General features: G+C 40.0%; 2 protein-coding genes across 8 annotated transcripts in view; one reads left to right on the forward strand and one right to left on the reverse strand.

Moving 5' to 3' along the window:
- LOC118404509 (brefeldin A-inhibited guanine nucleotide-exchange protein 1-like) overlaps positions 1-9800 on the reverse strand; it is a 30544-nt gene extending 20744 nt beyond the window's left edge. For 5 of the 7 annotated variants that reach the window (XM_035803638.1, XM_035803672.1, XM_035803654.1 and 2 more), the window contains exons 1-3: positions 9520-9800; positions 716-746; positions 223-382 (exon numbers count right to left, since the gene is read on the reverse strand). In XM_035803638.1, coding sequence (XP_035659531.1) covers positions 223-382; positions 716-746; positions 9520-9643 — 315 coding nt within the window. In that variant the 5' untranslated portion in view covers positions 9644-9800. The remainder of the gene's footprint in view (positions 1-222; positions 383-715; positions 747-9519) is intronic. The other 2 variants (XM_035803681.1, XM_035803646.1) reach the window with 1 other exon arrangement.
- Positions 9788-13733, forward strand: LOC118404541 (COP9 signalosome complex subunit 5; the record flags this gene model as incomplete). The annotated part of the gene is given in 9 exon segments (XM_035803691.1): positions 9788-10048; positions 10597-10681; positions 10789-10938; positions 11433-11561; positions 11690-11755; positions 12113-12198; positions 12691-12802; positions 13159-13307; positions 13629-13733. Coding segments are annotated over 9 exon segments (1002 nt in total). The 5' UTR covers positions 9788-9914.
- Positions 13734-13744: the final 11 nt, after the last annotated feature.

Here is a 13744-nt window from a genome sequence, read left to right on the forward strand (position 1 = left end):
TGTGCTATATAGACTACATTTTTTCTACAGATGGTGGTGGTTATTTTGTAATGTTAATCAAAACCTTTTTTGCACAATTAATAAACAAAAATTAAATGAGGCATACAAGACTCCAAGGCGGAGTGGATCTTCAAACTATTTGTTAGATTTTAGGGTCACCTTCAGAGGTGTGTAATTACTGTGAAAACTGTTACAGTAGTTTTTCAAAAATGTTCTCCTTACCTGTAGACAGTCCAGGGCAGTGCATACTATGCGGGGACATTTGGACTGACAGGCCAGCTCAAAGGGCAGGAAGTACTTGTCAGCATCTATGCTTCTCTGTTTAGACTTGGGCAGGGGCAGGGCTGAAGAAGAGTCCTCGATAATTTCTCCTGGGCTACTGCTACAGTGAATCAATACACAACTGATGAGACATACGAGTATTCACAAATAAGATAGACAACACTGTCAATAGTCACAATATCATCTAATTAGCTGCCTAGTGACCCCATTGTATTATTTTGATTGCAATTCCATGAGGAAATTTTAATACTTATAATCTACATTGTGTACATTTACAAAGTATCATAATATATGCAAACATTTTAAAAATTACTATTGAAACGTGATAATGAAAGGCAAAGTTTGAGTGTCAATTTTGAATCTTTCTAGTTAAGTCGATTAAAAAATAAGATAAATCAAAACATAGAACTATGTGTAGCATTATGATACTTACGATTCATTGTCCATTTCTCCCTTGATCTCTTCTGCAAAATGAGATATAATCATGAGTACACAAATGTAGCCATGATTACTCTACAAACCTGTCACAATATATCACTGTTCCTGTTTTTCTAAGTAGATTGTTGCTTGGTTTTATGAATACAGAATAGACAGGTCAGTACAGGTCATAGGAAAATAATGTTCTTGTGACATATACTGTGGCCTAAAGATAATTTACTTGGCTGACATTTTAGAGAAAAGTAATACAGTCCAACAAATCTGTATGGTTAGATCTATATGACCTTAAACTTTTATGTGAAATGTCATGGGGGAAACCAAAGAAACAGTTGCAGTCAAGTGTGAGTCCCTTTGTCAAATGTCTTCCATAATGATTCTGTACAAGCTGGTAGTAATCTCTTCTATAAAGAGACTCTTATTCTTTGTTCTTTAGCCTTTATTACAAGAAAAATTAACATAAACCAGAGCTACATGGCAGTCAAGTGTACCCCTGAATTGATACCATAGAATCAATGTCATCCAAAACTGGGAAGAAATATTCACAGACTGAGAGCAGTGTTTTTTTTACAATACCACTTGTGATATTTATTGGTAGATGTGAAAGATGTGGCAAAAGCAACTTTTCTTTTCTGTGAGCTATATAAATGCTAGGCTCCCATTGTCAACTTCTGATTAATGCAACATACTGCAAATGCAATGGTTTTATTTTGTGGTAAGATTAGTAATGTACTACTCTCACCTCTCAAATAAACGTACCGGTACGTTTATTTTTTTCCGCCTCGAAATCCACTCGGTACGTCCTTATTTTAGACGGTACGTTTATTTTTTTTTTTCAAATTGGGGCTTTCTTTACTAACCAGGGACCCCAAAAATATTGAAAGTTTGGTATTTTCTGCCCATATTTCCGCGGTATTTTGCTTAAAATTCACTATTTTTCGGACGAGGCAGCGCGGATTTCCCTGCCGCTAGCGGTATGACCCAAACATCCTAACTAGGGATGCGTACCGGTACGCCGGATCGGTGCTGGATTTGCAAAAACTTTTCGGTTCATGTCCAAAAATAAGTGATTCGGTACTGCACTCACATATATCCTTTTTGTTTTAGACCATATTTAACCTTCCAAAAATCGCAAAACTACGAAAGCTTCACCCTCCTTTTTCAGCACTGGAAACCAGTGCTGAAGATGGCTTCAGCACTGGAAACCGAGTGCTGAATGTTCGTCAGCACTGGAAAACCAGTGCTGACGCGCTCTCAGCACTGGAGACGCTGGCTTCAGCACTGGAAACCGAGTGCTGACGAACATTCAGCACTGGAAACCGAGTGCTGACGAACATTCAGCACTGGAAACCGAGTGCTGAGAGAGCGGGAGACTAGACTCTGACATACTAGTATACAGTATTATAAATTTGGAGTTACGACACGTCCTTTGCTCGACTCAAGGACGTTATATAACGTCCTTGCTCGACTAAAACGTAAGATTGCTGAATTATAAACGTCACCTATCGTTACATTCTGCTCTATAACACCTCTATAACTCTATAACAGTGTTCATTTGTCGATTACCTTCGGGGATAATGGAAAATACTCGCGATCGTCGTGACGCTTTCTTTACATGGGCGGTAATAATAATAAAGTTGTTTGCAATCCCGTTTTAATGATATCCATTCCTTATACATTTCAATTACACAAAACAACACAAATTCAGGCTTTTTTGCATCTGTATCTATCTTACGTTATATAGCCGGTATAACCGCCGTTCGGCGTAACACACCAGCTAAAACTGCATAAACTTGAAAAATCATCTTTATTAGTATCGTATATAGTACCGCTTTCAGTACTTTGTATCTATAACGGGAGGTGCCCCAACACGGTACGCTTTTTCTTGCGCTCAAACTCATGGCGCTCCATCGCTAGTTGCCTGAGAGTGGTCAAAGTTTGATGACTGAATTTTTTACACATAGATTTGAACAACATACTTGAATAAGAAGTAAGAAGTCTTCAGCAGTTAGGGACAAGTCTGGAAAACTGATTTCCGATCCTGATGCTCAGCGGGAAAGGTGGGCTGAACATTTCTCTGAGCTACTCAACCCGCAGCAGGAAGACTCTGACCTAACTGAGCTGGACAGGATACCAGGTGTTCCCAGCTTTGCGTACCTGGGAGAAGATGATGGCCCTCCAACAACTATTGAGATTCAGAATGCTCTTAAGAAATTGAAGAACCACAAATCTCCTGGAGTAGATGGGATAGCCAATGAACAGTTGAAGTATGGTGCGTCAGGACTAATCAAAGCTCTGGAGGTTCTGTTTGCCAAGGTTTGGTTTGGTGAAGCCATTCCCGAGGACTGGTCCAAAGGCATCATCATTGTGCTACCCAAGAAGGGGGATACTACATACTGCGGCAACAACAGGGGAATAACACTCCGATCGACAGCATCAAAACTCTTTCAGATCATCATCCTGGAACGCATCAACCTGGGGTTGGAAAGATTACTAAGGGAAAATCAATGTGGCTTTAGGAAGAACAGATCTTGCATCGATCAGATTTATTCCCTACAGACAATCATCCATAAGAGTATTGAGTTCAACATCCCCTTGTATATAAACTTCATTGACTTTAAGGCCGCATTTGACAGCATCAAAAGGCAATTCATCTGGAAAGCTTTCTCCTTTTACGGGCTGCCTATGAAGTACATCAGAGTCCTGCAAGCCTTTTTCTACAATACTGTGAGCGCCGTAAGAGTGAATGGGGAGCAGTCAAGCTGGTTTAATGTCGAATCTGGTACTGGTCAGGGTGACATACAAGGCCCTCCAGTTTTCAATGTCTGCATTAATCTGGCAGCTTACCTTACTGAACAGAGGAAACGGCTCAGCACAGGTGCAGTGCTACTACAGGAGACTCCTGGACAGCCGGCTGTTTCAGTACTGGACACAGATTATGCTGACGACATGGCCCTACTAGACAACACAAAGCCGGGGTTACAGGAAACAACTGACTTGCTATGCAAGAACAGCTCCCTTGCTGGCCTCAAGGCCAATGCTAAGAAGACCCAAGTTATGGCAGTTGGCAAGCATACCACTCAACGACCATACACTGAGGAAGGAACGCTCAGTGTAACTGTTGAAGGATGCCCAGCTGAGCAAGTCAGCACCTTCACTTACCTGGGAACGACGTTTAGCAGTGATGGGAAAATGGACACTGAACTTTCATTGCGCATTCAGAAAGCTTCCGGGGCTTTTTCCCAACTTGGTAAAATATGGAACAATAGCAGCATTCTCCTCTCAACAAAAATCAGGATTTACGAGGCAGCAGTACTAACTATTCTGACTTATGGGAGTGAAGTATGGGTCACTACCAAGGCACAAATGAGCAGGTTAGAAGTGTTCCATCAGCGCTGTCTTAGAAGGATCTTACGTGTTCGATGGTTTCATCATGTCTCCAACATAAGTGTATTTCAACAGACAGAAACAACGAACATTGAAGCTCTTGTAGCAGCCAGCAGACTCAGGTGGCTGGGTCACGTCTTGAGGATGCCTAAAGAGAGGTTGCCCAGATTCCTCTTGGACTGGAACCCGAACTTTGGTAAAAGGTCCAGAGGGAGACCGAGGAAGACATGGCTCAACACTGCCCTCGAGGATACCAGACTAACCACCGGAAACAACAACCTGAAACTGAATGACGTAGAAAAGATGGCCCAGAACCGCCTGGAATGGCGACGGATGGTTCGCAGGAGACGGAAAATCCTTGATGCAGGCCACTCCTCAGGAGGAGACCTTAACAAGTAACAAGTAAGTAACTTGAATAAGAAATGCATTCATTTGGTTCATGAACCTTTCGCGCTGCGTGTTACAAGCGGCAAACACTGTGAAACAATTTCGTGTATGTAACCTTCCAATTTTGTGCTACGCTGGATAGTGTGCCTAACTCGGTACGCTTTTTTACATTTTGCTCTCTTCAGAAGTAAGTGGTAAATTTAAGTACACAGAAAAAAATTGATAGTATGATATTTTAGATTACTTTTAACAGTAAAATCGTGACTGTATGTACTTTCTGTCTCATATGAGGAAGGCTGTACCTAGAACAATCCAGCTGATGTTTTACGGGCAATGGGCTGAATGCACTGATTGTGAATGCCCGACTAAAAAAACCATTACGAAAAAACGACATCGCCAACATCAACAAAACTCTGTGTGATTATATGAAAATATCATATACATCTCTCTATCAAGTCTTATTTCCATAGACAGCACGAATAATTTGTTACAGTCAAATAAATCTTTGGAGCGTTCTCTTGTCTGCCACCTTCACGGCCACACTCCCTTGGGAGTACAATGGTGGCAATGTTTATGTCGCTTCCTTTTGGTTGCTTTTCTACTCAACAAACATTTGAAGACCCATATCCATAGTGTTTAATGGAGCTTTATTCATGTGTATCATGGCAGTTGTGTGACTGCTTGGACGTGTTCGTATAGTTAGCGACACGAGCCGCCAATACGCAGAGGCCGGTGACCGCAGTGATTCAGCACTGTCAACATTACTGTTAGAATTCTGTTTTTAAAAAACATGAAGTAAATATGTTAAAGTATACTTGGAATGCAAATTAAAGCTGTGTGCATGGACTTGGTTTATTTACCTTTGTAATCAGCATAGTCAGTGGCAACAAACACGGTGTACTTATGGATAATAAGATCAGCAAAAAATCCGTACCGTCTTAGGACGGGAACCGTCTTAGGGCGGCCCCCGTTACTCTATACATACACCAAGTTACACATTAAATTGAATAGCACAACCAAAAGTTTAACTTTATTTTTAATCAGTAATAATTACGTCAAGTACCGCTCTCAGCACTAAGGACATTCCAGTGCTCGAAAGACTTCGGCACTGGTTTGAAGAACGTTCCAGTGCTGAAAAGATGTCAGCACTCGTTTTCCTGTGCTGAAGATTTCTCAGCACTGGTGTTCCAGTGCTGAAGTGCCCCTGAACACTGGAAAATCGAGTGCGGAAGGCGAAGCTTTTGTATATCAGCACTCGGTTCCAGTGCTGACGGCGGTTTCAGCACTGGGTAACCAGTGCTGAGTGACCTTTGACCTGACCCGTCGCCGCCCGGGCCGCGAGTTCAGCACTGGAGCCGAGTGCTGACGAACATTCAGCGCTGGAAAACGTCTTTTCAGCACTGGAAAACGAGTGCTTACGTCTTTTCAGCACTGGAAAACGAGTGCTGAGGGAGCTTCAGCACTGGAGAAAGGCCGATCAGCACTGGAAAACGAGTGCTGAACATTCTTCAGCACTGGGCGCCGAGTGCTGAGGCCGATTCGACCATTGTTTTCAGCACTCGGTTCCAGTGCGGAAGGTGAAGCTTTCGTAGACTTGCCCAAAAATCTTGAAATTTGCGCTGAACAAAGACGAAAACATTGCCAAACATCAAGGTCCATAGGCCGAGCTCAAACACATGCTACACACACAGTCACTCAGATCCGTAAATTCTCGATCAAAACACAGAAATTAACCACCAACCAAACAAACTAAAAAGTTACCAATACTTTTCCACTATTTTTCACCCGTAGTCAACTTGTTTTAATGTTCCAGCAACGAAAAAATCCTTCCAAAATAAAGCACAGCGTTCAATCGGCTCGAAAACATCCGCCATGTTGGATTCATCAACTCACGCCGAATCTCGCGGTAATGCGCGCGAGAATGAATATTTTCTGCAGTACCGTCATCTTTTAATAGGGGGCAGTGTCTATGACCTCCTTGGTTTCTGCAACATTGAAAATAGCACAAGTGGTGAATAAAATAAGGTATTCTAAGCTGGAATGTTTCTTCAAAATGTTATTTTGTAACAATGATTATAAAATAAAGTTCTTTTTTTTTATTTCTTCAATTTTTATTTTTATTTATGTTTTACTTTTATTATAATCTTTGTTGATGTTGTGACACTCAGATAAAAGAAAATATGTGCAATAACATAGGAATTATTCTGTTCATTATTTATACAATTAACTGATATGGTACTCAGGCATAAATGAATAAAAAGAGCCTACCTGCTTATGAGTATGACTGAAGTAGCATGGACACAGGTTACATGTCAATTTGGTATTTTTCCGGGGGGTACTTTTATTCCAGGGGGTACTTTTATTGAATTTTGAAGATTTGTCCGGGGGGTACTTTTATTCCAGGGGGTACTTCTATTTGAGAGGTGAGAGTAGTAATACGTTGAAAATGCATGGTGTTATGAATTTACGGTTAAGAGGTCAGCACAAAAAAGAGGTGAAAATGAAACCAGTGCAGAAGTTTCCAGATTTACAGTATATGTTTTGCACCAGACCCATGTAACTTGATATGGGTTCACATGGTCTGTCCATGTACATTATTAATAACTTGAACATGTTTGTACCTGCATGCTAAACTGATGACTGATGAGGGAGCACTAAAGCTACAGGTGATACCGTACATACACAGAGTACAAACCTGCTGAGTGAAATATAAATAGCTGGTAACTGAGATTAGTCTAGAATGGTGTTTTCATTTCTGTGGAAAAAAAAAGACTTTATTCTACAGTTTACTCCCTTTCTTGTCACTACATACTGTCTCTATACCAGCATTGAGTTTGGCAGATAATCGTTTTTTTTTAAGACGAGGGTAACATAAAGACAGCATTCAAGCCCATTCACAGTCAGCAGCACATACAGCCTTATGTCCACCATAGCAGACAATGGACTTTATCAATGCAATTTGAAAAGGGTAAGAACATGCATTCTTGAATAGGTAATCGGTGTTTTGTTATATGCAGCACTTAGCTAGTAGTCTTAAATGTACCTGTCTTTTTAAGACACCATCTCTGACTAGAATTGACTAAAAAAAGACTAAATCTATATAATTGAACTTATAAGTTATATATTGAGCTATTCTAGTCTCTTAAATTCAGGGAGCCTTTTAGTAAGTTGTTATGTTGAACTAACAAATACATGAAAAGGGTCAACAATTCAATTACTCCTGGAGTCCTTGCACATGACTTAGCACATGAAACTGTCTACACATTCATGGATAAGTGTTTGCCTTTTACTAGCATGATTAATCCATGCCCACAAACGGCCCTTGGAATGAAAGGTCCTCTAGATGTTAGATGCACACACTTTTTTGTGGGTTTCAACAGATACGGACTATCAATACTACCGTAGTAGTCAAACAATACCAAACAACCTCCCTCAATAACAAGCATGCATAATGTATTGTTACGGTAAAAAAATAAGCTGTGAATTCATTTATTTTTAACATGGACTTAATAGTTATAATACTTAACATTGCAATAAAAGGAGAAAGGAGTTTTGGACGTATTTCAATTTGTGGTTGAATTAATTCTGTAGTACGGCTGCAGTACTGCACTGGAAACATATTCACAGTGCCATTAGGATTGTTGAGGTCAAAAATGAAACAAAACCAGTGAAAGCACTTCAAGATTTACAGTAGACAGATTGACTCATAGGACAGATGCATAAAAAATGCAAAGAGTGCTTCTGATTACGAAACCATTTCCATGCTTTATAACATGTCTCATTAAAGGAATACAACTACAATCTACATCATGAGGGAATAACATAAAACTTTCAATAGAGAATGAAGTGTAAATAGTATACTCACTGCCATAACAATACTTATTGCGCTAAAAATCAATAGATCCATCTGGCAACGTAAAGCCAAAATTTCTGACATGCCACCTATAGAAATTGCTAAAAACATCACAAGGGATCAATATGGGAGGTGGACTAGAGTTACCTGCTTATTCTTTCTTGCCTTCCTCTGGCTACTAAAAACTGGATACCTTTTGTTGTATCCTAGAATAACATGAAATACTGCAATGTACAGTAACAATATTTCTTCCTTTTAGTTTTAGAACGATGAGTTTTTGTCTGTCCTTAGTACACTTCTGGTGTGTAGTTTACTGCTCAACCTCACATACAGTAAATTGTAAAAATTGATATTAACATCGTATAGCAATACAGTCATCAATAGTTTGCTTTTCAACAACATGACCTGGATTTATAAATTAAGTAGTGTGAATAAAACAAAGGACAATTCATGTCCTCCCGTAACTGAATATTCCACAACGAAAATGCAACTTACTGCTTCTACTTTCTAGGAACATTTTATACTTTGAATTCAGGTGACCTATGATAAGTTCAGGGTGGGTTTGATCAAACAGTAACCACCTCGCTATGAATTATGTGAAATGAAATAGCTTCCCTACAAGTTATGAACAATTGAAATAGCTTGCCTATGCAAGTACGTTTTTTTAAAGGGGCATGCAGATCCCATTGGAATGACCGAGTTGTCTTGCTGAGTCAGTGGCTAAAGTGTGTGATGACTCAATCTAGTGAATAGTAGTTTTGATCATGCTGTAATGTAAATAAAAGCGAAGGTGTGTTTGCTAATCTAGGAGCACACCTGGGCTACTGTTGGAAGATTGTGATATCCTTAAAGGGCAATAAACATTATTGAATCAAATTAAAGGAAATCAATTCTCCGTTGGAAAGTAGGGGTTAAGGTTAACTCTGGGAATGAGACACCTCTTCCACTTCCGTGCATTTCGAAACGTTGATCGTAAAATTATCTTAGTGTAACGAGTTTGCATTTTGGGTTCATTATCATACCTGATAATTACACGCTTTATTCTTCATACCCTGAACTATGTATTTAATATGGAATTTTCGATACGAAAACATCAGATCGACATAATTAGACTAATTTAGAAAGTGTAACACGTCACCCAGGTAAAGGTAATACCGCCGGCCCATCCCACTTACCTAGTGCCACCTCGCAAGCCTTCTTCAGCTGCGAGTGGTGCGACTTCTTGATCTCCCTGTCGCTAAGGATCTTCTCCAGGGCGCGGATAAGAAACATCGTCTTGGTCTTCTTTTCCTTGTGCATCTTAAATCGACCAGAGTGGTGGGAATTATCAAAAGACTCGGGATCTAGAGGTTGATTTTGTCATGTTGCAGTGTCGGAGTCACCAACTCGGTCCCACTGTCGCCATGTTGGACCTCACGTGACCCTTCCCAGCATCCTTTATCCAAAATGGTGTCTTAGAGCCCAAAATTTCCCACCGAACCAAATTTCGTGCCGACTTTTGGATTAAAATCTCTATAAGCGCAAAATTTGGCTTTTTGAATAGCTCTGTTTTATACACAAGGACCACAAGATGGACGCGAAGATGGCACAGAAGACCTGGGAGCTGGCCAATCAGATGGAGACCGTGAGCAGCGTGGACGAAATTTACAAGTACGACAAGAGGCAACAGCAGGAGATTCTGGCAGCAAAGCCATGGACACGGGAGTAAGTACATTTATATAAGTTTTGCAATTTGTTCTGAAGGTCTATTCAGGAAAGCAGAACAAAGACATATATAAAGCTCCGCATTGATGACCTGGACCAAGATACAGAAACATACTACAATGCAGCATATGCTGTGTTACTGTAAAAGGGAAATTATGTTGGCAGGGATTTGATTTTGCATAAGTGAGAAAATGAAGTAATCACAGTTGTTTAAAGTTCTCCGTTGAATCTGTCATGCAGGGTTTTAAGTTCACGATAAAAAGGCCACTACACAAAACCAACTTGAACATTTCCCCTTGTACATGTCATTACATTCAGGTAAATACTGTATCTGTCTTGAAACTCTTCTGAGTTTATGTTGCCCCCTTTTTGATTTTTCCAGAATAAACATTTTGCTGTAGGAATTCATGAGAAAATTACAATAAGTCGGTAAATGTGACTGTGTTTGCAAAGACATCACCCCCTGTGTTTTTATCAAATGATTTGTTATGATTCCTAGTACAAATTATATACTATAACTAGTATCTCTTTTGTTGTTCTGTCCACAGCAACCACTACTTCAAGTACTGCAAGATTTCAGCTCTGGCACTGCTGAAGATGGTGATGCATGCCCGGTCCGGTGGGAACTTGGAGGTATGGTACACACAAAATAAAAGCCTTTCTTTCAGTAGAGCATGAAAAATGTCTCACCTTTGAAATTTGTAAGTTGCATATGTATAATATTTGTTTTTTTATTCCAGGTGATGGGATTGATGCTGGGTAAAGTTGACGGAGAGACTATGATAGTCATGGACTGTTTCGCCCTGCCCGTGGAGGGTACAGAAACGAGGGTTAACGCACAGGCGGCAGCGTATGAGTACATGGCAGCCTATATTGAGAGTGCAAAACAGGTGAAATTACAAGTATCTTCATGTAGATCTAGCAGGAACAAATCAGCAAGTACTAAATGAGGTTTTAACCATTCATGCTCCACTCCAATGGAGTATGACTGCAAAAGGAACTACTAGTGTTACCATGTAAGGTATCAGGTAACACATGGGTACAACAGTTTGAAATTGTTTTATTTCCTTACAGTCTTACAATAGAACAAAGATGATACAACAGGTGTTTCATACTTAGGAAATGAGAGTCAACAATATCCCTTTGCATTCTGGGCTGCTATGGATAGGTCAGGGCAAACAATTTCTTTACCATGACGACATAGATCATACACAATATACATGTAATTTACAAATGTGTTGTCATGGTAATGTAAATGACATTTGCCCTAACGCCCACCAATAGTGCCTTGCATCCCTCAGCGTGCAATGGAATGTGTGAAAAGTCCTGGTGTGTCTATCATCCTGCCTGATTATCATACTAGTATTATTTTGTTGATGTATAGGTGGGCAGGCTGGAGAATGCTATAGGCTGGTACCACAGCCACCCTGGGTATGGCTGCTGGCTGTCTGGTATTGATGTGGGTACTCAGATGTTGAACCAGCAGTTCCAGGAGCCTTTTGTGGCTATTGTGGTAAGTTGTTTTGTTTTTTTGTCCAATGTCATTGCATTTTGTTTTGGAAGTAATTTGATATTTGCTTGTAGCTTTGCCTTGATATTTTAGGCTGTCATTGATTTCTCTTGTGTACCAATTCCTTGCAGATCGATCCAACAAGAACAATATCGGCTGGGAAAGTGTGTTTGGGCTCATTCAGGACTTACCCTAAGGTGAGTGTGTGCATTGGTTTGTCCACAAGGACCAGGGCTCTCTTATGCACCAATCCTTCCACCCAAGGACAAAAATTTGCTACTTGGGACAGACACAAATTTCAACCATTTCATCCCCCTTAATGAACAAAAATCATTGGGTCATCTGCAGTTCATTAAAAATTCCACATAATCAAGAATTTAAGACTTAGGTGAATTCATGTGAATTTTGCCCCTCAGGATGTGTGGAGTTCAGTGCATTATCTCAAAATTTACCTGTTGACCTTCAAGTGTTTGTTACATTTGTGTTTACTTTACAGGTTGTAGATGTCATCATTATGTTTAAAATTACCTTATGTGGTTTTATCTGTCATATAGGGATACAAGCCACCAGATGAAGGTCCCTCTGAGTACCAGACTATTCCTCTGAACAAGATAGAAGATTTTGGTGTCCACTGCAAGCAGTAAGTAGAAAAGTACACAGTGTGCAAAGTAGAACTGCTTCATCTACCTAGAAACAGATGTGCCCATTGTTAAAGCTCTTATGTTAAAGGTTCCATAGCCTTTTCAAGGCCATAGCGTCTTGGTCATGGTATTGAAAGATGTAGCCCATCCCTCCCCATACACCAATTCTTCTCCATCCACTGCCTCTTGTCTCCCCAACCAAAGTCAGATATCCTTTTACACTTGGGTCGAGTGAGGCAAGTTATGTTAAGTGCCATTTCCAAGGACATAATGTCTAGCCTGGAGTCAGGAATCAAACCCAGGACCTCTTCAAACCTTTTTTGAACCCTTGTCTCAAGTTGTCTGTTTAGCCATCAATGTCATTGTATGGTATACTGATATAACATATGTAAATTTCTTTATAAACAAAACAATGCCTTAGGATATTTCAAGACATAACTTAAGACATCTACCTCTCATGTAAGGAATCTTCAATTGCCTTTTATTTCCAGGTACTACTCCTTAGAAGTGACCTACTTCAAGTCTGCACTTGATCGGAGGTTGTTGGAACTATTGTGGAACAAGTACTGGGTCAATACACTCAGCTCCTCTTCACTTATAACTGTAAGAATATCCCTTTTATATAATATATGCACCTAGATTCATTGTTTGATACAAAATGTATTAGCCTTGTGTCACTAGCACCTTATTGTCGGCATACAGTAAGAAGATAAGGGAATTATTATAGAACTGCCTAAAATACCTTGAGTACAAGTCAGGCAGATTCAGTCATTGCTTAGCAAGGAATTGCCTACTTCTGGAAATGCAAAAATTCTGAAATGTTTCTTGTGTTATTTTGCAGTTGATGGATAATCTCTTACCATTAACATTTTTTCTTCTATTGCTAAACCTACCATTTCAAAGATACCACAAGATTTAAGTACCATGAACAGAACAGCCTGTATTTTCTGTTCTTTTAGAATGCAGACTACACAACAGGGCAGGTATTCGACCTGTCAGAGAAGTTAGAGCAGTCTGAAGCCCAGCTGGGGAGAGGCGGCTTCATGTTGGGAGTGGATCATCATGACAAGAAGTCTGAGGACAAGCTGGCAAAGGCTACAAGAGACAGGTATCTAGGGGGTCATGTGCCCAATGCTCATTCATTCAAAATTATCTCATCAACAAATTAGAAAGTGGCTGCATGGCCTTCAAGAAGTTTGCCTTTTGACATAGTTGGTCTGGGTTATGGGATTGATATGTTTTTGCACAATGTAGTGACTGTTTTGTGTCTTTTGTAAAATTTTGTGGAATGTTCCATTGCTTAAGGGTAGGCAAAAGTCCCATGTCTTGATATTGCTACTCTCACAAGTACCCCCATGATAATTTATGTGTCTTTATTTTGTATTGTAAGTTATCATTACTCCAGCTTATTACTCTATTGTGTTTCCAGCTGCAAGACCACCATTGAGTCCATTCATGGATTGATGTCACAAGTCATCAAAGACAGACTGTTTAACCATGTGGGCAAACCCAAAGTCTGAGATGTTGAACACTTCAACCAAATAT

The sequence above is a fragment of the Branchiostoma floridae genome, chromosome 2 (assembly GCF_000003815.2).
Source record: "Branchiostoma floridae strain S238N-H82 chromosome 2, Bfl_VNyyK, whole genome shotgun sequence".
NCBI classification, from domain to species: domain Eukaryota; kingdom Metazoa; phylum Chordata; class Leptocardii; order Amphioxiformes; family Branchiostomatidae; genus Branchiostoma; species Branchiostoma floridae.